General features: G+C 38.7%; 1 protein-coding gene and 1 pseudogene across 5 annotated transcripts in view; both read right to left on the minus strand.

The window, feature by feature from the left end:
* The window catches only part of DCUN1D1 (defective in cullin neddylation 1 domain containing 1), a 38,607-nt gene that overhangs the window by 3,107 nt on the left and 8,001 nt on the right, over positions 1-27,499 (minus strand). For all 5 annotated transcript variants that reach the window (XM_008957361.5, XM_034957776.3, XM_008957362.4 and 2 more), the window contains exons 2-6: positions 20,054-20,270; positions 18,377-18,545; positions 15,729-15,859; positions 2,080-2,162; positions 1,768-1,864 (exon numbers count right to left, since the gene is read on the minus strand). In XM_008957361.5, the coding sequence (XP_008955609.1) occupies positions 1,768-1,864; positions 2,080-2,162; positions 15,729-15,859; positions 18,377-18,545; positions 20,054-20,228 (655 nt within the window). In that variant the 5' untranslated portion in view covers positions 20,229-20,270. The remainder of the gene's footprint in view (positions 1-1,767; positions 1,865-2,079; positions 2,163-15,728; positions 15,860-18,376; positions 18,546-20,053; positions 20,271-27,499) is intronic.
* Positions 2,169-15,688, minus strand: LOC100976576 (uncharacterized protein C9orf85 homolog; annotated as a pseudogene).

Raw genomic sequence — 27,499 nt, forward strand, 5'->3', positions numbered from 1 at the left:
CTGCAGTCAGCCAATGGAAGTAATTTGGTCAAAACTGGCAGCCTGAGGCAGGAGAATGGTGTGAACCCGGGAGGCGGAGCTTGCAGTGAGATCCCGCCACTGCACTCCAGCCTGGGGGACAGAGCGAGACTCCCTCTCAAAACAAACAAACAAACAAACAAAAAACTGGCAGCCTAAGGAGCAGCTATGAAATGATAGCATGCTGCCAGTGCTGAAGGCATAGGAGGAGAAACAAGTTTTCAAGCATTCTGTGGCCATCTCACAAAGGAAATTAACAGGAAGTGTCAAATTCCATCCTATTTCATGCTAATACGTTACTAAAAGGTGTAAAATTGCATATATGCATGCCTCTACACATTCACATGCCCATCACCAAGTCAGAAAGCTCTCCATTTTTGTGTAAAACCTACCAGAAGACACAATTATTAGGTATATGCAGGATTAAACATTTCTCACTTTGCAGGGAAGATTATAAACGACAACGAAATGAAGAAAAGAAATAACATCATCCCTGATTAGCCTTAATGATTCCAGGACACTTTTAAATGATTCCAGGACACCGAGATCACAGGGGGTTTTTCAAAAAATATCTCCATCTTGCATCCTGCCAGTTCTCAAGTGGACTAGGGAAATATGTATGAAGAAATCAATGTAAATCACTTCTACATATAGAAAAATACAAGTCCACATCCTAGTAGTGGATGGTAGCACCATCTTTATACATTTATGAAGAAATAGCAGAAAAGTATTCAGTGATTATTTACTGAATGCCAATAGTACTATATTAGGTGGCTGAAGTAAGTTGCAAAAAAAAATTGGCTGGGCGCAGTGGCTCATGCCTGTAATCCCAGCACTTCAGGAGACCGAGGCGGGTGGATGACAAGGTCAGGAGTTCAACACCAGCCTGGCCAACATGGTGAAACCCTGTCTCTACTAAAAATACAAAAAATTAGGTGAACGTGGTGGCAGGCACCTGAAATCCCAGTTACTTGAGAAGCTGAAGCAGCAGAATCGCTTGAACCCAGGAGGCACAGGTTGCAGTGAGCTGAGACTGCGCCACTGCACTCCAGCCTGGGTGACAGAGCAAGACTCCATCTCAAAAAAAAAAGTCACTGAACTTAAGGAATTTACAACCAAGCTTATACAAAAGACTAACAGATGAAAAAGAGATACAAATAAGTACAAAAGTACATCAAGAAGTAAAAAGGTTCCTAAACTGAAAACCTAAAACATGGATAAAAATTACTCATGCCTTTCTGGAAGACATGAATGCTGAGTAGGAATTGAAGGAAACAGAAGAATATAGATTGGTAAATGTATGAAGGTATTTCATACATTCAGAAGAGCATTAAAAAAAGCTTGGAGCTGGTCACAGTGGCTCATGCCTATAATCCCAACACTTTGGGATGCCAAGGCGGGAGGACTGCTTGAGGCCAGGAGTACAAGAGAGCAAGACCCCTACTTCTATAAAACATTAAGAAATTAGTCAGGCATTGCAGCGCATGCCTGTAGTCCTAGCTCCTTGGGAGGCTGAGGCAGGAGGACTGCTGAGCCCAGGAGTTTGAAGACTTGCAATAAGCCATGCTTGCACCAATACACCTACCCTGGGCAACAGAGTGAGACTCTATCTCAAAAAAAACAAAAACAAAACAAAAGCTCAGCAGAGGGAATTCCAACTCCGAGAAAAACAAAAGTACGTAAGAAGTTCAAGGGTATGGGATAAAAGGGCACGTTAAAAAAAAGTGGTGTGGCAAAAATTTTCATTACCTTCTTCATCATAATTAGACATGTCATCTGCAATCATCGTACTGAAGTCTAAAAGAAGATTCCAAGTGTCTTTTGGTATTGATCGTTTATGATGTTCCTATTTAAAAAACAAAAACAAAATACATTTGTATCACTAAAAAGAGCTGGACAAAAACAGTTTGGACAATTTGAAATACAAGAATGCAAAACAATTATGTAACAAAATTCTGGTAATCAAATTTCTCATTCTATATCCAATACATTATGTCAATTTATCTTTAAACACAGCAGAATTTGAGAAAACAGAGAGAAATGTAGAAAATGTGAACTTACCAACAAAAATTTATTCCATAAGTCTAAGAATTTAAATCTTCCATTAAGCACTAAGTTCCAGTAGGCAATGGCCATTTCTAGATCTGAAATAGTAAAAATGAATTATGTATTTAAATGCTATAAATATTTGTCCCTGCAAAAATAACAAACAAAAAAACAGGTATGACCAAAGAAAGTCTAAAAATAAAAAACTTGTATCCTGAATACTTATGTATAAAAAATTTCCTATACAAATGAGTCCAAAGTTTGTATCCTCCCTCTTCAAAAATGACCAGGGCCTTTAGGGCAAAAAAGATATCACTTATCTTACGGGGGAATTCTGTGTTTTAAATTAGAGAATGCAGTTAAACACAGTAGCTCACAAAAGTGTCCAAATATTAGTTACTGTACACCAGGGCTTCTCAACCTGGGCACTTCCAACATTTTAGGCCAGATAATTATTTGTTGTAGGGTGCTGTCCTGTGTACTGTAGGAAATTTAGCAATATCTCTGACCTCCATCCACTAGATGCCAGTAGCAGCTTCACTCAGCCCCCACTGGTGACAATAAAAAATGTCTCCATATATTGCCAAAGACCACCTGAGGGCCAACCCAGATGAGAATCCCTGATGTACACCTACAGGTTGGAAGGTGAAGGACTGCTCTTCAATCCTAAGTAACCTTATGCTCTCAATTATTTACTGACTGATCCTGACCACAAAGAGATCATTAAAAATACTGATCTAAAACTTAAAATTAATAAGAAACCAAGAATTTCTTAAAGTTTGCCAAAGACAATATAAATGACTTTTTAACTGGGCATGGACCAGAGAAGGGTAGAGAAGGCAATAATGCCGCATAAGAAAGAGCTACACTTACCACACGACAGAGAACTACACTTATCACACGACGGAGAACTACACTTAACACACAACAGAGAACTACGCTTACCACACAACAGAGAACTACACTTATCACATGACAGAGAACTATGATCTCTTTCAAGGAACCATAGCAGTTAAGAAAGTGTTTAGTTTTTATGAGTGAATTTACTTCTCCAGCACAAGAAAAATTACATCCTAAGTAACTTAAAAGTCCTTTTATTGATAGATGACATCTCGAAACCATTCTTTATAATTGAGAAATCATGAGTGATTAGGAAAGACAAAAATTGAGGCAAGTGCTGCCCCAATTTTTAAAAGCAACAAAGAGCCAGGCGGGGTGGCTCACACCTGTAATCCCAGCATTTTGGGAGGTTGAGTCGGGCAGATCACAAGGTAAGGAGTTCAAGATCAGCCTGGCCAACATGGTGAAACCCCGTCGCTACTAAAAACACAAAAATTAGCTGGGCATAGTGGCGGGCACCTGTAATCCCAGCTACTCGGGAGGCTGAGACTAGAGAATCGCTTGAAACCGGAGGCGGAGGTTGCACTGAGCCAAGATCACACCACTCCACTCCAGTCTGGGCAAGAAAAGCAAAACTCCGTCTCAAAAAAAAAAAAAACAAGGAACAAAGAGTAGGCTGGGAGCAGTGACTCTCGCCTGTAATCCTAGCACTTTGGGAGGCCGAGGCAGGCAGATCACTTGAGGTCAGGAGTTCAAAACCAGCCTGGCCAACATAGCAAAACCCTGTCTCTACTGAAAATACAAAAAAAATTAGCTGGGCGTGGTAGCAGGCACCTGTAATCCCAACTACTTGGGAGGCTGAGACAGGAGAATTTCTTGAACCTGGGAGGTGGAGGTTGCAGTGAGCCAAGATCATGCCACTGCACTCCAGCCTGGGCAACAGAACAAGACTCCGTCTCAAAAACAAACAAAAAAGAGCAAACTTGATGCTAATTCACTGTCAAAAACAGATGATTTGTAAGAAATCAATTATAGGCTGCATGCAGTGGCTCATGCCTGTAATCCCATCACTCTGGGAAGCTGAGGCGAGAAGACTGCTTGAGATCAGGAGTTCAAGACCAGACTGGGCAACATAGCAAGACCCCATCTCTAGAAAAAATTTAAAAATTAGCCATTCATGGTGGTGCATGCCTGTATTCTCAGCTACTCCAGGAAGCTGAAGCGGGAGAATCCTTTGAGCCCAGGAGATCAAGGCTGCAGTAAGCTATGATCATGCCACTGCACTCCAGCCAGGGTGACAGGTGACATCTCTTAAAAACAAACAACACAACAACATAAAAAACAATACCTACCTCCCCACCCCCACATACACACACAGTAGCTGGAAACCTGCAAGACTGACCCTTAACTTTCTTCAATGATAGAGACTACATATTCCTCAACTAGCAGACTGAAATACACAGTAGGCATTCAGAAACTGCTAAGTCGACAAACTTCCTATGGTTTCACATACAAACATACTTACCTTCAAATCCATCATCCTCATCTTCCTTCAAACTCAACAGAAGAAACTCTCCTTTCTTCTATCCAAGGATAAGCCCCTTATAGCTCTATTCTAAATCCAATACCATCCTGCCTCTTTAAGGAATCTTGTCTGTTGATTTGCTTTCCCCTCTTCTCAACATCTCCAACTTTACCTTGTTCTCTGGCATTTCGAACTCCATCAAGAAACATGCCCAAGTTATCACTTATCTTTTTTTTTTTGAGATGGAGTCTCACTGTGTCACCAGGCTGGAGTGCTGTGGTGCAATCTCGGTTCACTGCAACCTCCGACTCCCTGGTTCAAGCAATTCTCCTGCCTCAGCCTCCTGAGTAGCTGGGATTACAGGAACGCACCACCACGACCGGCTAATTTGTGTATTTTTAGTAGAGACAGAGTTTCACTATGTTGGCCAGGATGGTCTCTATCTCCTGACCTTGTGATCCGCCTGCCTCAGCCTACCAAAGTGCTGGGATTACAGGCATGAGCCACCGCGCCCAGCCAAGTTATCACTTATCTTTTAAAAATCTTTCTTGGATCTTTTTTTTGGACCAATCAAAATAGGTTTGTTTTTATTATTGTTATTATTATTTGAGACACGGTCTCGCTCTGTAGCTCTCTTGGATCTCTTGATCACCTTTACTGGCTATACCCTTTTTCTCCTTCCCTTCACAGGTAACCTTGAAATAGCACTCAGAGTCTTCTACTTTTATACATAATTTGTTTGAAAATCAAATTCTGATGCCCATGTTTTAAGAGAACTAAAAAATACATAATACTGGCTGGGCGCAGTGGCTCACGGGTGTAATCCCAGCACTTTGGGAGGCCAAGGTGGGCGGATCACCTGGGGTCAGGAGCTCGAGACCAGCCTGACCAACATGGCGAAACCCCATCTCTACTAAAAAAATTGGCCGGCACGATGGTGGGCACTTGTAATCCCAACTACTCGGGAGGCTGAGGCAGGAGAATCGCTTGAATCCGGGAGGCAAAGGTTGCAGTGAGCCAAGATGGCGCCATTGCACTCCAGCCTGGGTGACAAGAACAAAACTCTGTCTCAAAAAAAAAAAAAAAAAAAAAAAATACATAACACCAATTTCTAATGGCACTTCCCTTTTAATCTTTGCAATCTGTAAAATCTGTAAAGCCAATATTCCTTCCAGGTTGTTTAATTCTGTTCTTTTCTTTACCAACTCAACATACAATTGTCTGGCTTAAGTGCCAAAAATGTTGTGACTAAATATTTGCTGTTATTAGTGTGCTTAATTCACTTCACTTTAAATGCTTTAAGTTTATCAGAACTAAGCATATTGCTAGTATATTTTTTTCCTTTTCAACTAATTTGTATAAAATAAGGATGATGATGAAATATTCAAATAAGTACTAACCATGTGGCACCTATAAATGCCGGTATGTCAAGCTGATATACCAAAATAAGAATTTGACAAAAGTAAAAGTTCAGGTTGTAATCCTGAACAACATAGTGAGACTTGGTCTCTACTAAAAATCAAAAAAACCAGCCGAGCATGGTGGTACATGCCTGTAGTCCCAGCTACTCGAGAGGTTGAGGCAGGAAGAGTGATGGAGCCCAGGAGGTTGAGGCTGCAGTGGGTCATGATTGCGCCACTGCACTCCAGCCTGGGTGACAGAGAGAGACCCTGTCTCCAAAAAAAAAAAAAAAAAAAAAAAAAAAAAAAAACCACCACACACAAAAGAAAGAAAGTTCAGGTTGTAAAAGAAGATAATTTCTTTTTTTTTTTGAGACGGAGTTTCACTCTTGTTGCCCAGGCTGGAGTGCAGTGGTGCGATCCCTGCTCACCACAACCTCCGCCTCCCGGGTTCAAGTGATTCTCCTGCCTCAGCCTCCCAAGTAGCTGGGACTACAGGCATGAGCCACCATGCCCAGCTAATTTTTTATTTTTAGTAAAGACAGGATTTCTCCCTGTTGGTCAGTCTGGTCTCGAACTTCTGACCTCAGGTGATCCGCCCACCTCGGCCTCTCAAAGTGCGGGATTACAGGTGTGAGCCACCACGCAGGTCCAAAAGAAGGGAATTTCTTATAGTCTACACTCATTGCCCAGTTTCCCCATTTCCCACACATTCTAATCCTGTTAACCAATGTCTACCTGTCATCCACTCCAATGAAATTAAACTCTGAAGGGTCATCAGACCCTCTGGTTACTAAATGAATACTCTTATGTCCTCTCTGCCATATCTTAGAGAACTGAGCTTACCTCCTGATAGAACTGTCACTTCCTTCAGCTTCAATGATAAGCACTCTACTGATTTTCCTCCATTCAATCTAGGCTTCTCACTTTGTTTTCCTGGGGCTCCTCTTCCTCCATTCGTCCATTACATGTTGGTGTTTTGTAACAACGTGTGTCAACAATAACCACTTTTCCAACCTCCCTCAGATTTTCAAACCTATATCATTTTTCATGTTATACATTCAACCGCCCCTAACAGCTCCTAAATCTGAAACCTATCTCTATATTCTAGACTCAGATATCTAACTGCCTGAAGACATCTTCCAACTTGGTATCCACGAACAACTTCAACTCAGGAGGGCTCAAACTGAACTCTATCTTACCTCTATAGACCTGCTCTTCTTTCTATGTCACCACCCACTATAGTATTTCTCAATGGAACACTTCTCATTAGCACCACCCCCATCCCCACCACCGTGCACCCCCTTCCCATGGCCAGTAGAAACCTTAGGTCATTACAACGAAAACCCCACAGGTTCCCTAGATGTCTCCTGAAAGTGTTGATAATCCCTGAGAAAGGCTCCTTCCTTCCTCATCATACACAACCAACCAAAGTACCTTTTAAATCTCTCTCTTCTCCATCCCCACTGGGAAGGCTTATGTTAGGATATTCCTCATTTCTAACTAAATCACTGGGATAGCTCCATAACCAATCTCTCTTCTAGTTCAGCTTTCACTCCTTTCAAAGGACCACAGTGCTTTGAGATCGACCTTTCAGGCATGAATCTGGTGTCACTTCCATGTTAAAATTCTTCAATCATTTCCAATTACCTTTAGATAAAATTTGCACTTCTTGTCAAATGAACTCACTTGCAGTTCCTCAAAGGTGGAATGTTCTTTCACCTCTGAGCAAGTGAACATGCTAACCCCTCAACCTGAAATGGCTTCTTTTTTCCTTTGGTGTTGAAAATGTGCATTCATTCTTCAAGGCTCAAAAACGATACCCTTTTTGAAGGTACTGCAAACTACCCCAGACAGACTAAAGATGCTCTTGACTCCATGCTCTCAGTGAAAGCAGTCAAGTGTTTTTGAATAAAAAAGGAAGACTTTAACTCAAAAAGATTAATAAGTTATAACTAAGAGCTGAAATACATAAGATTAAACAAGGATAAAATGTTAATTGTCACAGGTATAGGAAAAGAAGCCCTTAGAAAGAAATTTATAAGTGATGAAGAGAGCAGCTTAGCTAGCGAGAGGTGATTTAATATAGTAGTTTACAGTATGAGTTTTAGTCTCTTAAACCCCTACTCTACCACCAGTTAAGTGACCTTGGGCAACTGGGCTGACTTCTCCTTGATTCAGTTTAAAATGAAGATAACAATAGTACCTATCCTTACCTGGTTGTTCTAAGGACTAAATGAGTTAATACATAACAAAGCATTCGTAACAGTACCTGGTAAATAACATATCAGTTCTTACTATTATCATTATTTTAAATCATTTAGAACTATTAGATTCTGAAGCAGTATTGGAAAAGACAACAAAGTCAGTGATAAGGTAACAAGAAGCAACAGCAGTTAAAATAAATGGAAGGAAAATATAGAGAAAAAGAAATAACTAAGTCCTAATAATAAGCTATTGCATAAAATTGAGATCCTTGCAGAATAAATCCTTAAGTCCTTATGGTAAAATGTAAAACGCAGACAGAGATACTCCCCATGTTATTCTTTCAAAGAGAATCAACAAGAATAATGTGGTATTTCACAACAGATGATCAGCTGAATGCAGGATGAACATGGAAATGAATTGAGACTAGACCCAATCACAGTCCCTAAAAGAAACAAAATGTTGCCAGCTCACTGGGGAGGATGGAATGGTGATTAAAAATCCTATTCACAATGTCTTTTTTAAATCAGTCTCAACAAATTTTATAACAATGAAAAAAGAGATATAAAATAACATATATAGTATAAGTCTGTTCATACAAAGTTCAAAACCAGTGCACATTTTCAAATGGTTCAGCAAATAAAATATGTGTGTACATCCATCTACTGAGATATAAAGAAAACGTGGTAAAATGTTAACAATTGGGAATCCAGGTGAAGAATACGCAAAAGTTCACAGAACTATTTTGCTACCTTTTCTGATTGATATTTTCAATTGATATTTTTCAAAACAAAAAGAGGAAAGTTAAAAAACCAGACAAAGCTAATTTATATCGTTTAGGAACACAAACATAGGTAGTAAAAGAATTAAGACTATAATTATCAAAATTCAGAATAATTTCCAACTCTGGGAAGAAAGATGAGCTTTTGCTGAACGAGAGCCTTGCTGGGATCTTCTGATGCCGGCAGTTTCTTCACCTGGCTGTATAAATGCATGAACTTTTCTTTATATTTATTAAATTATCTATATAAATTCTATGCATTTTTTTCTGTGTGCACATTTCACGAGAAAAAAGGTAAAAACAATGTGATGAGGTATATAAAAATACAAATAAAAATCGCCATACACTTGTTAAACATTAGTATTTGAGAATGCTGCTTCTGCTTTGTAACATGCAAACATAAGTATGAGGCTTTTGCTATGAGTCATTTACTTGAGATCATTTACCAAAAGGCACTTACTGAGGACCAATTTTTGAGGCTAGCAAAATAATAATGTCATTTTATTTTTACATGAGGTGGTTACTTTCTTATACAACCATCAATTCTGAATCTGGTTTAGTTTGGTATTAGATAATACATCATACACAATTTATATTGTTCATGTCTAAAATTTGTCTACTTTTCTAAAGCTTTTTCTGATTTCCTCATTAGGATTTCACAGTATCTTTTGTGAAATAGTCAGAAGTTGGTCAGAATTTCGCATTCTTAAATTGACTTTTTTTTTTTTTTTTGAGACTGAGCCTCGCTCTTGCTGTCCAAAATGGAGTGCAATGGTGCGATCTCGGCTCACTGCAACCTCTGCCTCCAGGGTTCAAGGGATTCTCCTGCCTCAGCCTTCCGAGTAGCTAGGATTACAGGCATGCGCCACCACACCCGGCTAATTTAAACTGACTTTTAATACAGTAATATTAATTCACTTGAGGGTCTCCTCCTGTGTTTTCTAAACCAATATCAAAATCCAAATCATCATCACTTTCTTCACTTCTTCTGCAGCTTCTTCTATGGTTGGAACTTAGATTATTTTCAATATTCTCTGTTTTTCCTGGTTCTTTATTGAACAGAATAGCAATGTCTTCTTCTTTTCACATTTTGTGCAAACTTCAAGTTCATAGGCACATGGTCTACACGTTATGAGATAAGAATCCTCCACTGTCTATTGTAAACATTTAACACATTTTTTAGGTTGGATAATGGTTTGTATTTGCTATATTTTACACGCCACTCAAGAACTTCTTTACAGTGCTGACATACTCCATCAGGAGGGTTTTTTTTTTGAGACTGAGTCTCACTCTGTCACCCAGGCTGGAGTGCAGTGGTGCGATCTCGGCTCACTGCAACCTCCACCTCCCAGGTTCAAGTGAACCTGCCTCAGCCTCCCGAGTAGCTGGGATTACAGGCACCCACCACACCTGGCTAATTTTTGTATTTTTAGTAGAAACAGGGTTTCACCATGTTGGTCAGGCTGGTCTCCAACTCCTGACCTCAGGAGATCCACCCGCCCTGGCCTCCCAAAGTGCTAGGATTACAGGCGTGAGCCACCGCGCCCAGCCGCACCATGGTTTTGCGTTACTTTTCTTGGTCTAAACGTGCTTATCAAACTTTTTTTTTTTTTTTTGAGGCAGAGTCTTGCTCTGTCGCCCAGGCTGGAGTACAGTGGCACGATCTCAGCTCACTGCAACCTCTGACTCCCGGGTTTAAGCCATTCTCCTGCCTCAGCCCCCCGGGTAGCTGGGATTACAGGCAGGCACCACCATGCCTGGCTAATTTTTTATTTTTAGTAGAGATAGAGTTTCACCATGTTGGTAAGGCCGGTCTCGAACGCATGTTGGTAAGGCCGGTCTCGAACGCCTGACCACGAGTGATCCACCCACCTCAGCCTCCAAAGTGCTAGGATTATAGGCGTGAGCCACCACGCCCAGTTGAACTTGTCATTTTTGAAGCTAAATATATTCTGGCGCTTCTGAGGCCTGGAATGAGGCACGTTGCCTTTCTGGGAGCTCATCACCAAAACCCCAATCACCCCTCACTGGGAGCAGGCAAAAGCCACAATGTCTTAATTTACTTAGAAATATCTACGGCTAATACAAAATAACAACAACAACAACAATAAAACACAGAATGTGGAGTCATAAGGCCTGAGATCTAGTCTCAGTGCCAGTCCAACCACTCTCCAGTTAGGTGACCTTATTAACAAGTCAGTCTCTCTGGCTATGAGTTTCCTCATCTATATGATGAAGAAGATAATATGCTTTTACTTAGCTCAAAGGGGTTGTTATGAGAACCAAATGGGATTATACAGATGATCGTGTTCTTTAAAACACTATAAAATTGTTCCTAAATATTAACTAAATATTTAACGAATAATGTTCAAATCATTTAAAATCAATTGTAGAGGTATAAGATTCCAGCTGAACCACAACCTACAAGAAAGTGACTCATAGACTTTAGTCTAATAAAAGTTCAGTATGGCCCTAAAAATGATATGGCTGCTAAAGAACATATATAATCTTTGATCAAATTAACATAATGAATAGTCTCACAAAAATTAACAGACCCACGGTGTTCTATATTACTTAGGCTCCTTTTGAAATATGATGTTCAACTTTATGGGCTCTATTTTGAAAGAAATTGGAAATGTGTTTGGGGGGATAGTAGTGGGAATAACAAATGTCTCCTGTAAGAAGAATAGTTAAAATAACCGGAATGCTGGCCTGGAAAAAAACAACAGGTAACTGAGAGTGGATCTTTAATTTTAGCCTTTATCTGTGTTGCACTGGGGGACAAGTAAGAGCAATGATAGAAGTAATAAAGACAAAGATGTTAGCTTAATAAGGAAGAACTGTGTAATAACAAGTAAGGATATTCTGTGATAGGAATGGACAACTTCCTAAAACAATGTGTGTCCAGTCCCTGCATGTTCAAAAGGAGAAACTGAATGAGCATCAGGTAAGGATGCTACTTTGGGTAGGTTAAATTTATAGAGGACTTATGAAATCCTTTTCAAATTTTAAGATTCAGGCAATTATCAGAAAATGGCAGGCTGGGTGTGGTGGCTCATGCCTGTAATCCCAAGACTTTGGGAGGCCAAGGCGGGGTGATCACTTGAGGCCAGGAGGTTGAGGCCAGCCTGGGCAACATGGTGAGTCCTTATCTCTACAAAAAATGTAAAAATTAGCCAGGCATGGTGGCACACGCCTGTAGTCTGGCTACTCCGGAGGCAGAGGCAGGAGGATCACTTGAGCCTAGGAGTTTGAGACTGCAGTGAGCTACGATCATGGCACTACAGTCCAACCTAGGCAAGAGAGCCAGATCCTGTATCTAAAACAAATCAAAAAAAAAAAAATGTTTAAGTCAGATTACTAAAGCAGATGGCAATAGAGGAAGCACCCTATCCTGGTATCACAAGAAGTAAGGTTATAAAAAGTGAAAAAATAACCAGCCTGGGCAATACCGCAAGTCTCCAGCTCCACAAGAAATTAAAAAATTAGCCTGGCATGGTGGTGCTTGCCTATATAGTTCCAGCTACTCCGGAGGCGGAGGCAGGAGGATCACTTGAGCCCAGGAAGTCAAGCCTGCAGTGAGCCACGATTGCACCACTGCATTCCAGCCTGGGCAACAGAGCAAGACCCTGCATCAAAAAAAAAAAAAAAAACAGAAACATGGAATACACCAGTTCTCATTTTAATTAGCACAGCTATTTATAAACAAACCACAGTGTTGTCACTCACTCTCTGCCAATTTGTTTTGGGCCTTACCTCTTCTCCTATGATCTTCTAATTCCTCTCTGCCAAATCTTGTAATTTAAGAGCACTGTGAACCCTTAGAAAGGCTGTTAAAAAAAACTGTTTCCTTTTTAATTAAACTCTGCAAATAAGCAAGTCATTACATTTCCTGATACCTAACACCAAAGCAAAACAAACCAAAAAAAAAAAACTATGATTTGTCTCTTACTACATTTTTCTTTTTTTTAATTAATAGACTTTTTTAGTTTTAGGTTTATGAAAAGTTGAGCAGAAAGTAGAGATTTCCATATACCCTCTTCCCCAGTCAGTTCCTACTATTTTTAACATCTTGCTTTAGTGTGGTATATTTTTTATAACTGATGAATCAATATGAATATATTATTATTGACTAAGGTCCATATTCTACATTAGAGTTCATTCTTTGTATTGCACACTGTATGGCTGTGGGGGGGTCTTAAATAACATTTTCATTGTAGTTAAATACATATAACATAAAGTTTATCATCTGAATCTTTTTGAAGGGTGCAGTTCAGTGTGAAGTACATTCACATTGCTGTGCCATCGATCTTCAGAATGCTCATCTTATGAAACAAAAACTCTACATCCTTTAAATATTACATTTTTTCTTAAGCACAATACTTATTAGATAACAGAATAAACACACATAATTCTTCAACATAATGCTTTCACATAATCTGTTTCTCAATTTTTTCCTGTAATCTAAAATTCCAATTTACCATATTAATATATCTAATAGTTATAAAAATTTAATTTTGCTCAATTCTTACCACAAGTAATAAAAACTAAGATTCAGTCTCAAAACTATATATTCACCCAAAACACCATTTATTTTGTGCTCCAGTAAAGGGTAGCGATATAACTAAGAAATAGGTTATGTCCCTTTAAATCAACATTTGACATTCACATTATATTTAATCTTATCAAAATATTGTACTACACTTCTAAATATGACAAAATAATTATTTTACACATACATGTAAATTCAAAGGCTTTAACAGATTATTATTTGTGGAAGGAAAGAGAAAAATAGAAAAAACATCCCAGTTAACTGGTGGCCCCAGACAGAAAAACTAATTGTAGGTATCCCGGCTTATTCTGCCTGCAAAATGAGGATTTTTCCTTTAAGAATAAAATCCTATCTATATTGAGCAATCAAGTTGGAAAGGAGGCTTTATTATTGAGAATTTCGCTTTACAAATATGTTATGAATCTTTCAATTCAGTCATGTTTAGTAACTCGTGGGGCCATACCACATTACAAAGGTTATACATTTATCCCTTCCTCTCTACCTTTCCGTCACTTCCTCAATCTAATCCCTGTTCATATAATCTGTTTCTCAATACTTTTTCCCCCCAATTTAAAAAATAAAGTGGAATTAGTGCAGAAGGCCCCTTATTAGCCTCTCCAACTACTATATCTTCAAAAACCAAAAAAAAAAAAAAAAAAAAACCTCATTTACCTTCACTGGGTAAGTTACTTAACCTTCCTGTGTCTAAATTTCCTCATCTTCAAATTAAGGATAATAAACTGCTAGCACTTTATTACTATGTATTTGGCACGGCACATAGCAGGTGGTAAATTACTGAATGAAAGGATGAATCACTCAAAAAATTGGTAAACATTAAATGAGGCAGTGCTATGGTTTGGATATGGTTGGTTTGTTCCCACCAAAACTTGTACTGAAATTTTATCCCCACTGTGGTGGAGCTGGAAGGTGAGGCCTGGTGGGCAGCATTTAACTCATGGGGGTGGATCCCTCATGAATGGCTTGGTGCTATTCTCCTTTTGCAACAGTGAGTTCTTGCCAGAGGGAATGGATTAGTTCCTGGAGTGTGTTATTATAAAGCGAGGCTTCCCCTCCTGTTTGGTCTCTCTCCTCACAGGAGTCCACTTCCCCTTTGACCTTGTCTGCCACGTGATGATGCAGCATAAAAGCCCTCTGCAGAAGCCAGGGCCATGCCCCACTCCTAGCCTGCAGAATCATGAGCTAAACAAACCTCTTTGTAAGTTACCCAGTCTCAGGTATTCTGTTATAGCAACACGAAATGGACTTACATACAAGACAAGTAGTATATGTAAAGTACAGTACTTAGCACAGTGCCAGACATACTAAAAGCTCACATTAAATGGAAGTTATCACCATCATCAAAATCTTCATTGGGTCCCCATTTCCCACAAATTCCAATTTAAACCTTTCTGTCTCCAAAAAAAAAATAAAAACAAAATCCTTTCTGATTTCAAAAGAAGCCTGTGGTTATTTAGCTTTCTTGTGTCTCACCAATTTCATCTCCAAACAAGCATTCTCATTAAAATCAAACCAACAACTTCTCTCCTGCACAAAGCCAAGCTTATTGCTGAAATTTCAGACCTTCATTCATAACTATCTTCTCACTGGAACATCTTTTATCTTCCCTTGTTCAGCCAAATACCAAATCCTTTAGTTCATATCCCACCTTGTCCAGGAAGCATTTCCCAACCACTCCTGCTTTTACTCATTTCTCCCTCTAAAACCCTTACATACTTTTATTATTTTGTAATTACCTACTAGCACTATCTAATCTTTTTAGGTAATTTGCAAATTACACTGTATCTTTTACTCTCATATCCCCTTAACTATCCCAAAAGCAAATGTACAAATACAAATGGATTGATCTAAACTTTTACAGTGGTTATTTCTGGATAATAAGACTATGAATGATAAGCACTTCATTTTTCATCCTTATAGTTTTCAAATAAATCATAACAAAAAAGAATAAATTTATCTGGCATTCTATGACTCAGAAATCTTATAGTGCTGTTTCTATAGATCCTAAGATCCTAAAATATCTTCAGGGTCATGAATGAAAAAATGAATGAATGGATGAATGCATAAATAAATAACTGTCAGTGGAATTTTAACAACCATCTTCTATATTGACTGTAGTTTTCATAAAGCAAAAGTCAGTGGTTCACATATAGTACCCAGGGTAAACTTACTCAATGTGCATGGTATTTTCTGATTAAAAATTTCCTGTTTCTAATTACTTTTCAATAATTGGTATTTTCATGACTTTATGCTCAAAACACATAACTTTCTATTACAAAAACGACACTGTCAATGTATTTGAATATATCTGAAACACCAAATATAATTTTTAAAAATTCTTACCTAATCCTTTTTGTCCTGGATTCTTTGCAAAATTAAAAGTAAACTGGTAAAAATCCTTAAATCGTCCTGGTTCTTTCAATTCTTGTTCCATCTTGGGTATCTGGGCCTTTAGTTTTTCTATGCTGTCACATCTGCATCGTAAAATTAAGTTTATAAAAGATTAACTGTTTCACTATAAATTAATAACTTACTTATTCCCATGAGGGCTTACATTTATTTCCTAGAACTACTTTTTTAAAAATCAAATAGTTGGAATTCAATCTTTTTCTATTACATAAATATAAACACGCATGGGGGTTAGCTGCGGGAAGAAGAGGTCTAGAGTGATTAAATGTTCTAAATAATTACTTTTAAAAGAAACAGGCTATGCGTTTTAATTACATAATTCACTAGACTATCAACACTTTCACTAGTAGAAGTCAGCTTCAGTGGATAAATAAGAATGTATAGTAATCAGCATAACAATCATTTTAAACTGTATTAGACACTACTGACACAGTAATTAATCGCGTCTACTATCTAAATTAACTAAAAGTACGGTCTCTTGCTTATGAGGAAACATTCCTTCTGAAAACTTGCTTCTTGTTATATACACAGTACAGTAGTAAACAGGTGAACCTCCTACCACCTCCAACTGAATCATCTCAAATTAATATTAAGCTTTTTCTGTATGTGCAAAACATTCAACTTTCGAAGAGTTTGAAAAGCTCTAAGTACCAAGCCTTACTTTCCTCATAGAGCCTTATGGTAGAAATACCCTATTTCTTATAGATTCCACAAACAAATCAATTTAATTTTTTTCCTCCTAATCGTTTTTTGCTTTCATTTTCCTTCTACATTCTTTGTAACACCTTCCAGATCATTAGTTTGTAAATTAAAATTTTGATTTGAAAGTTCATTACATATTACATGAATTCAGTTTCAAATGTTTAAAAACATTGCTTCCTTAAGTTCTGATGAAACCTGTCCTAGCACAGAAAATCCCAGCAAGTTCAGGATGGGCCTGGCTTTGGCTGAAGGACATAGTGTCCAGGCCAGTTAATTTACTGCCTCTCAGCTTTAAACCTATCCTTCTTTGCCCTACTTTGTGATATTGGACTGCAAACTGTGAGACTTCATTTTTCTTGCCAGCTGGCTCTGTGTTAGGCTCTACCAAGAGCCAATGAAAGGCTGGAAGAGGAAGAAGGAACTTTTCTTATCCCAGTTTGTTTTCACCAGAGGGCAAGGGTTTTAGTGTGTGGGAAGGTCCCAGCAGTATCCACTAGTGGTAGCAATCTCACAGCCTGCAGCAAGTGGCCTCCAGGCAGTTTTTTCACCAGCATCACAGCTGGCCACACCCTCTCCCCCCAACCCCCAGATCTGAATCTCAGCCTTGTGGGGATCTCCTAAGCTTCTAAATTTCTTCCTTGTCTGTTCCCGTCCCTTACTTCCCAGAGGTGGTAGCAGCTTACTGCAACTGCTACCTGTTATGCCTTGGAGTTTCCTTTTATCCCTTTGACAGAGTAAAGCAAGTCTTTAAATTTTCTCTGTTAAAATTACAGGTGTGGTTTTTGTTTTGTTGTTGTTGTTGTTTTTGAGATGGAGTATTGCTCTTGCTGCCCAGGCTGGAGTGCAATGGCGTGATCTCGGCTCACCACAACCTCCGCCTCCCGGGTTCAAGCGATTCTCCTGCCTCAGCCTCCCAAGTAGCTGGGATTACAGGCATGCGCCACTATGCCCAGCTAATTTTGTATTTTTTGTAGAGACGGGGTTTCTCCATGTTGGTCAGGCTGGTCTCAAACTCCCAAACTAAGGTGATCGGCCTCCCAAAGTGCTGGAACTACAGGCATGAGCCACCGCGCCTGGCCCCTGGTGTGGTTTTTGTATCTTGACTGGACCCTGACTGACTGCAATGTCACTCAGACTCGAATCATGACTCTAATACTACCTAATTCTATAATTTCTCTGTACCTCAATTTCTTCATCTCTAAAATGGGGATAGAAAACTATTCTCAAAAAGTTGCTGTGAAGAGGTAGGAGAAGTACTTAGCACAGTTAACTGAAATAAAATAATGTTCAATAAATGTTAGCTATTATTATTCAATAGTGGCCCACTAAAAAACAGAAAGGGCAGCTTGTTACCTACCAACAGACTGATTACTTCTGTCTGCAACCTCATTAAATATGGACAACTAGAGGTCACAGGTAAAACCTCTACCCATGACTTTTCAATCAATTTATCCAAAGACATTCAGCTAATCAGCTGTCAAAGTGTTAAGTGAAACAAGTAGTAACTTCTAAGGCATCTTCCAGTTTTTAAATTCTAGGATTTTATAAATGCAGGGTTCAAAGTCTCACATTAGGAAATAACTTTAAAACTTGGTCATTTCACTTTTCCATAGTAAATATTAATGCATAATTTTAATACTAATGAACCTGCCTTAGAAGTAAATGATAAGAATATAGCCAAATAGAATAGGCTGTACTAACTATATAAATAACTTGACAAACCCAAAAAACTGTATAACATGGAAACTAGCAAGTTAACCCATTTCTATTTATACCAATGTTTGTGGGCCTGCAAATCTTTAAATTTACACTAAAAAGTTCATGACATAATTCAGTTCCACAGTAACATATCTAATTTCCTATTGTAATTATATACTCACCCTAATTCTGTCATGCCATCCATGAACTCCTGTTTGGAGAACTCGCACTGTGTTGCTGCTCTGAACTTCCATGCAATAATCAACACACTAATGCTGGCTGGATCGAGTGCCAGGTCATCACAGAACTGCTGTATGCCATCTATTCCAATTTTATTCTCATCTTGAGGGTCTTTAAAAATAACAATGCAATATTAAAGTAGTGTCATATTATGCTACATTATGAAAACTGAAAAAGGTAATGCTTTATATGCCATTTTCTAAATGACCACAATATATGGAAGGCATGAAACGATATTACTCTAACATACACTTTCCCATTATTTAAAGTCATTCTCCTTACTAACAGCATTCTTAAAGTGTACAAAAGAGATATATGCAGATGAGACATAATTTTTTAAAGTCTCATTTATTCATGTGAAATATGTCCCATACTTATACACATTCAGAAAATCAGACATTCGTATATAGGGACATGGGATTCTAATTCAAGATATCCATATTTTGCTTAGGTAGGCATTCTGAACAGAAATTCTTTTTTTTTTAGAACAAAGTTCATTTTACCACAACAATTACTTCTTAAGAGTATCAGAAAAACTGTGAACTAAACTATGCAATTCAACCCTAATCTCAACAATGTAAATATCTCGTTTAAAGAAAAAAATCAATACTTGTCAGAGAGGCAAAAATTTTAAATAACAAAAACAAAGAGAAAGAGGCACTCATAGACTGCTATCAAATATGATTTACTAACACCTTTCTCTTTTTTTTTTTTTTTTTTTTTTTTTTTTTTTTTTTTTTTGAGACGGAGTCTCACTCTGTCACCCAGGCTGGAGTGCAGTGGCATGATCTTAGCTCACTGTAACCTCTGCCTCCCAGGTTCAAGCGATTCTTCTGCCTCAGCCTCCCCAGTAGCAGGGACTACAGGCACACGCCACCACGCCCAGCTAATTTTTGTATTTTTAGTAGAGACAGGGTTTTATCATATTGGACAGACTGGTCTCGAACTCCTGACCTTGTGATCTGACCACCTCGGCCTCCCAAAGTGCTGGGATTACAGGTGTGAGCCACCATGCCCAGCCTTGCTAACACCTTTCTAAAAGTAATCTGGCAATATTTCCAGCAATAAAAAACATGCACATAATTTGACTTTGGAGCACAAGTTACACATAAAATAAATATCCCATTTTCAGAAAAACTTTGAAAGAAACTCTGTAAATATATTTCTGCATAAACATAAAAGATATGGAAGGATCCACACCACTGGTTACCCAGGAGAATGAATAAGAAAAGACAAACTATTAACCTTTTCCTATTCACCTATTATGCAGTTGAACTTTTTTAAAAGTATGCATTACTTTATAATTCTTTAAAGATTCAGTATGCAGGTTTCCTTAGACTGGTTCAGCTGAGTTTTATACATATGAGGGCAGAAAAAACAGTTCCCCATCCCCATTCTCAACTTGCACAATGGGGGAGGAAAATAAAGAGGCCAAGAAGAAATTTTAGTGAAAAGAAAATAATTTTTCCTCAGACCTCTTGAAATAACTCTAAGATCTACAGACCTCTATCGGACACATCCACCCAATTTAAGTTATATATAGTATTTCATTTCTCATAAGCCCATCTCTTTGGAAAATCTGGTCCAAAATTTACTTAAAGTCACAAGCAAGCACTCACCTTTGTATCTATTGTACAGCTGTTCTAACTTCTTCCTGTCCAATGATCCTTTTACACTCTCTCGTATATAAAGTTCAGGATTTTGGAAAAAATTATCTGTTGCAACATCTAACTTCCAGTCATTTTGAGAAAGACAACTTACTGCTGTTTTTTCACTAGATTGTGTGAAGATCATAAACTGACGAACTTTATCCTTCTGCGATGATTTCAACTTGTTCTATTGAAACCAGAAAATAAACTGAAACTCTATGTAAAATCACATAAGACTAAATATTTCTATATGGCTAACTAAACATTCTTAGTAATACTTTTTCCTCACAAAACATTAAAACATTTTAGCTTAAGATTTATTTTTGATCTATTATTCATCAGAAAGGCTAACTTTTAAAAAATATGAAACAGAAAATATGGTACAGTTTTGGAAGAGAAATAGGACAGAAGCGAAGGAAGCTCAACCACCCAGTGTTTCTCCTACAGTGGGTCCTGAGAGCATACAGAAAGGCTGCAGAAGGGAAGCCGCGCTACCCTCCAAACCCCGACCAAGCACAGTGCTCTGAGATGGATGCACAAGCAGACACAGGGAAGAAGGTGACATGATCAGACGCAGGGAAGAAGATGACATGATCTGCCCAGTCAGCAAATGCCCCTGGGGAACCATGAGATTAACAGGTGTTTACTGTAGTCCTAATACCCACCATAAAGGATATGGCGTGGGAAGAGGGGGGATCCTCCCTCCCCAACACCACCTACCTTGTTTTCTTGCTGTTTTTACCAAATAGGAGAAAGCAATAAAATAGGAGTATTCGACATTTCTCCTAGCTGTATCCAGGAACCAAGAAAATTATCAACAAAATTTCCTCATATCCTATCGAAATAATGTTTTTTTCTTTTTCCCCTGAAAGAATCACTTCATTCCCTTAGCCAGAGCCTAGCAGAGACCCTTGGTCTCTCCAAACAGCCCTTCTACTTCTTCTCAGAGAGGGGAAGAGGTGAAGAGATAATCACCTCTTCTCACTTGCTGCACATTGTCAAGGATTTATTTCTCATCTGACCTAAACCCACAGGAAAAGAAGGCAGGATACTCTCTCCCAGTATCAAAGACCATGTTCTCCCTTCCCTCTCACCCAAGCCAGCCTCCTAGCAACTGCAGCCTCACCACTGTTACTCTTCCTCCTCCCAAGCTCCAATACCATCTTCTAGCAAAATACTTGGGTTCTTCCTAAGCTACTATTGTAAATGAAGAGGGAAAACTTGAGGTACTCATGAATAGACACAATATTCTGTGGTTGGCTGGGCACAGTGGCTCACGCCTGTAATCCCAGCACCTTGGGAGGCCCAGGCGGGAGGATCACCTGAAGTCAGGAGTTCAAGACCAGCCTGCCCAACATGGTGAAACCCCGTCTCTACTAAAAATACAAAAATTAGCCAGGCATGGTGGCAGGTGCCTGTAATCCCAGCTACTCGGGAGGCTGAGGCAGAAGAACTGCTTGAACCCGGGAGGCAGAGGTTGCAGTGAGCCAAGATCACATCATCACACTCCAGCCTGGGGGACAAGAGCGAGGCTTCATCTCCAAAAAAAAAAAAAAAAAACTATATATATATATATATATATATATATATATATATATATATATATATATTCTGTGGTTTAAGCAACACATTTGAGAGCCCCAGATTCCCTCATCTGGCCCAAACAGACAGATCGTAAACATCAACTTCCAGATTAGACAGATCAGAGAACCTTAACCAGAAGGTTAAGGCATTTGTTCAAAAAAATCACTCAGGTTGTTATTAGTAGAAATGAGACAAGAACAAAGAGGTCTCATGAATCTGAGTAATCTTTCCATAAATCATACTGCTTGCTGTACATATTTACATAGCTTTTGAGATTTTACAACATACTTCTACCGATCACAGTAAAAACAAGACTATGCAAAATCAAATATGAAAACTAACCCTATTTCCCTTTTTCTTGCAATATGAAAAATATCTATGCTCTAGAATCTGATGTCAGCCACACTCCTCTCTTTGTAAATATGTTACTGTTAGGATTACAGATTAAAATCTCAACCTCTGTACTCCACTAAAATTAAGAAACTATAAATTCACTACTCTTCTGCTACTTCACTAATAACTCTACAACATCTGCACATCAGATAAGTCATATCCCATTGCAAAACACATCCCTCAAGGGTCTAGGATTCTTCCCTTTTGAAAACTATCTCCTCCTTGAGATTTACTGTTCAATGACAACAAACTCACAATGAAATCAAATGCCAAGGAAGAGAACTGTCCTAATTTAATTTTGCTTAAATGAAAGTTAACAAGGAAACCATTTTGATTCCAACTTTTGTTACCGAAATTTATTTTAAAACTTAGTATACCTTTCTCCCTTGAGTGACAGAGTACCCTAACATATGTTTTAATCCTCCTCTGAGGAACAAAGTAAAGTACCAAAGGATCACTGTGACTGTCAGTGACCACTGCACAATGGTGCAGGAAGTGTTGGAGATTAACCTGCAAGTACACCAACCACAGACCATATCCTGGAAATTACGTAGGTTTTTTTGTTTTTTTAGAGACAGGGTCTCGCTATGTTGCCCAGGCTGGTCTCAAACGCCCGGGCTCAAGCAATCTACCTGCCTCAGCCTCCCAAAGTGCTGGGACTACAGGAGTGAGCCACTGTGCCTGGCCTGGAAATTACTTTTTAATTAAACCTGATATAACTTATTGGCATAACTTTTCCCCCATCCTCCTAAAAGTTGGAAGTGGCAAAACAATCAGATTTGTCTGGGGTTTTATCATATAGTTTTAAATCCAGTGCTCTGTTCCCTGCAGGGTCAATCACCTTTGTTGAAGGGAGGAAGGAAAAATCATAGCTTAAGTCATTTCTACAAGCCAAAAAGAACTATTCATTCTACTATTCTATTCCTATCAAAAAGTAAGATAATAGAAGACCAGGGAAACAAAGATAAAAAACTGTCTTACCCACACCAACTAAATACAAAATTATACAAATGAATTAATTCCATGTCATATCTTATTTGAAAAATGTTTATGTAATAAATGATATATATATATAAATGTAAACTTTTTTTTTTTTTTTTGAGACGGAGTCTCGCTCTGTTGCCAGGCTGAAATGCAGTGGCACCATCTCAGCTCACTGCAACCTCCATCTCCCAGGCTCAAGCGATTCTCCTGCCTCAGCCTCCCGAGTAGCTGCGATTACAGGCACGCACTGCCGCGCCCAGCTGATTTTTGTATTTTTAGTAGAGATGGGGTTTTGCCATGTTGCCTAGGCTGGTCTTGAACTCCTGACCTCAGGTGATCCAACCGCCTCAGCCTCCCAAAGTGCTGGGATTACAGGCATGAGCCACCGCGCCAGGCCAAATGTAAACTATTTTAACTGGTTTGGTATAAATTTCCACTATATAGGGCAATATCAACATATTTGAAGAAACAGGGTGTACCTACCCACTTCCAACACCATAAAGGCTACTGAGTTCTACCAGGCCAAGAACTGACAGTACGGACTCCAGCTAAGCCAAGTGATATTGACAATCCCATTCCTATAAAGTCTGATAAGTACCCTCCACTTCTTACACTTACAATGCACTCTTACCACTTCTCTGTCAGCTCTCTGTTCCTAGAATACATTGTAACATTTGATTCCCTACTAAGGGAATTCAATTCTGTAGTCTCAAAGGCTATCCTAGAATAAAGCTGGAGTATACCTGACCAATTTAGGGGAGCTGTAACACTCCCATCCCCTTTTCCTAAGCCACAAAGGTGTACCAGGCAGTGTTCTGATTTTGACAGTATGGCACTAAAGATTTAAATTTTTATCAACACAAGGAAGAGAAAAAGGTGACTAACCAGAGAAGAATGATTTTATAGGGGATGAGAGGGTGGATAGAAAATTGAGGTGGAAGAAAAAACAGATGGATTTTTTTCTCTGTTTCTACTACAAACCCAGTGGGGAACTTCCCAAGAGCAAAACCATGTGACAGCTACAATGATTCAGCACTCAAATGTAATATATGCCATTTATTTAAATACTTATTTAAAGGGAATAAACTAGAGTAATAATTAAATAAGATCAGGCAATACAATCTTCAGTATTCCAATGTTAAAACTACCTAGGTATTATCAAGTTTTCAAAGAAATGCAATATTTGTAAGGCTGTAAAATGAATAAAACAGAATATATTTTGCTTTTTAACTCCAGCAAAAAAAGCAGGGGGGAGGAGAAATGCTATCTCTTGTAACAGAAAGCTAATTACAACGGTATCAAAGATTACCAAAATTAGAAATACTGTCATAATCTGAACAGTAAAATGAATTTATTTGTTCATCTTTCCAAAATATAACATGCCAAGTTATCAACACATATTGTTTTATTCTTAAATCTAGCATATTTGCATTATTTTTTTCACTCAAGAAATTCAAGAATTAGAGAATCAGCCAGGTGCAGTAACTCACGCCTGTAATCCAGCACTTTAGGAGGCGGAGGCAGTGGGACTATTTGAGGCCAGGAGTTCAAGACTAGTCTGGCCTGGGTAACACAATGAGACTGTCGCTACAAAAATTTTTTTTAATTAGCTGGTTGTTGTAGCACACACCTATAGTCCTAGCTACATGGGAGGCTGAGGTGGGAAGATGAGGATCACTTGAGCCCAAGAGTTCAAGGCTGCAGTGAGCTATGATAGCGCCACTGCACTACAGCCTGGGTGACAGAGCGAAATCTTAACCCAAAAAAAAAAAGAAAAGAAAAGAAATTTAAGAATCACATTTTAAATAATAGTTTATCTGAAGAAAAAATAATAAAGTTTAAAAAGTCTTCCCATTAAAAGTATTTCCCCAAGGAAAAATAAACATGGAAAATGACTTTCTAGTCAACTAAGTCCTAACAATTGCAAAATAGAAGTAATTTTAATAAGTGATTTTTTAACAGCAAAAAAATAAGATCCATTTTATTATTTCTATTATCTTGAATTTTCACCTTCTCATCCTTAAGTTTATATTTCAGCCTGAACTCCAGAAACAGACACTTAGGCCTTTATATTTTTAAAGGAATTAATTTTCTAACTCAATTCTTGTTATCTCAGGATTTGATGAATCTAGCTCACAAAAGCCAATGCTTTCAAAATCAAAACACTTTTACGATCACCTATAATTCTCACTAAAAGCTCTGTATGTTGTTATGTAATTATCATATTGACAGTTTAACTTCATCTGAAATTTAGAAGAGCTAGTTTTAACTTTAGAAGATCATACTTTCCATACATAATACACGGTATTCAGCAGACATAGCAAAACGTTACCAATATCCAAAATCACTCACTCACAAAAGGCCCTCCAACAGACTACAGGTCCGAAGTCAAAAGTGCAGGAAAAATCAATTCAGCCAATGAGCCTACCTACAACTCCCAGAGCAGACTTTCACCTAGAAACAAAGTTCTACTCCAGGAAAGTCAGAATAGGAATCTAGGTAGGAGTAGCTCTATCTCTTTCCTTCTACCTGTACAGAGGCAATATAATACGATTCGCTAGTGAAGAGTGCAGACTTTCAAACCAGACTGTCAAGATTTTAACTCTACTGGTGCCACTTAATGGCTGTATGACTTTGGGAAAATTAATCTTTCTGTGCTTCAATTTCTTCATCTGTAAACAGAGTGTTGAGGTTACATGAATCAATTCAGGTTAAACTCTTAGAACTGTAACTAGCACATGGTAAGGACTCCACAGAAGTCCACAGAGGAAGAAAGATGGACAGGTGTGGTGGGCTCATGGCTTGTACTCCCAGCACTTTGGGAGGCCAAGGCAAGAGGAACACTTGAGCTCAGGAGTTCAAGACCAGCCTGGGCAGCACAGGAAGACCTCATCTGTATTAAAATTAGCAACAACAAAAAAGTAGCCGGGCATGGTGGTGCATTCCTGGAGTCCTAGCTACTTGGGAGGCTGCGGTGGGAGGATCACTTGAGCCCGGGAGATAGAGGCTGCAGTGAGCTATGATGGCACCACTGCACTCCAGCCTGGACAAGAGAAGGCATGCGACCCTATCTTAAAAAAAAAAAAAAAAAAAAAACTCCAGAAAAAAAAATTTAAATGGTAAACAACAGCTATAATAAAACTAGCAACTAACATTTGAGCTTCTACTGTGTGCCAGGCACTGTGCTAGGTACTTATTAATCCTGCAAGATGGTTCCATTTTACCAATGAGGAACCAAACTTTCAGCATCATTTATTTACTTATTCAAAAAGTAGCAGAGCCAGAATGAAACCCTGGGGCCTGGTTTCAAGGCATGCAGTCTTGCCATTTACTACATACTGTCTTCTAGTGAAAAGAAAAACAAAAAGGGCAAAAGTGCAACCACTGACTGTTGAAGGGAGGAAAACTGTGAGCAATATTTCTTCACCTATTTTAATGGAAAAGTAGTCAAATGTGAACGATTTGCATTCCAACTAAAAATTCCCCATTAAGCATTCTCTCACAACCTAACTAAAAAGATAATTTGGGGATGGAGCTTCTATTTAGGGTTTTTTTTTTTTTTTTTGGTTGGGGGTAAGAAGGAGAAAAGGAAGGGTATAAGTTATTTTTAAGACAAGCAATACAACAGAAAGAAAAATGTATTTATAGTCCTGTCAGTCTATTTTAAAAACAGATGGCTATAATCTATAGTTTTAAATGTACACAGGTTGAAAAAAAAAATCACAGGGCACTCTAAGTCAGGGTTCCCTTTTCCAAAGAGAAGGCTTGAAACTCAGAGAAAATACAAATACTTGTACAGGTTATGGCCAGAAAATACATGGAAATACGTACAATTTCAAATACTAAGCAAAACAAACAAAACCCTCATAGTACTCTTATAATTTGAAGTTTAAAATAATTGCTTATGGATAACGATTATTCATTCATTCTTAAATTTCCTGCACTTTGAATAACTCTTGAAATTAACTCCTTTTTAAGAGGTGCTGAGGCTAAGCAAGGCAGCTCACACCTGTAATCCCAGCACTTTGGGAGGTCGAGGGAGGAGGACTGCTTGAGCCCAGAGTTCAAGACGAGCCTGGGCAACACAGCAAGATCTGGTGGCGCACAGCTGTAGTTCCAGCTACTTAGGAGACTGAGGCAGGAGGGTCACTTGAGTCCAGAAAGTTGAGGCTGCAATGAGCCATGATCACATCACTAACTCCAGCCTAAACAACAGTGCAACACCCAGTCTTAACAACAACAAAAAAAAGAGGCCGGGCGCAGTGGCTCACACCTGTAATCCCAGCACTTTGGGAGGCCAAGAGGGGGGCGGATCACCTGAGGTTGGGAGTCCGAGACCAGCCTGATCAACATGGAGAAACCCCATCTCGACTAAGAATACAAAATTAGCCGGGCGTGGTGGCACATGCCTGTAATCCCAGCTACTCAGGAGGCTGAGGCAGGAAAATTGCTTGA

This window comes from Pan paniscus, chromosome 2 (genome assembly GCF_029289425.2).
Source record: "Pan paniscus chromosome 2, NHGRI_mPanPan1-v2.0_pri, whole genome shotgun sequence".
In the NCBI taxonomy this organism is placed as follows: domain Eukaryota; kingdom Metazoa; phylum Chordata; class Mammalia; order Primates; family Hominidae; genus Pan; species Pan paniscus.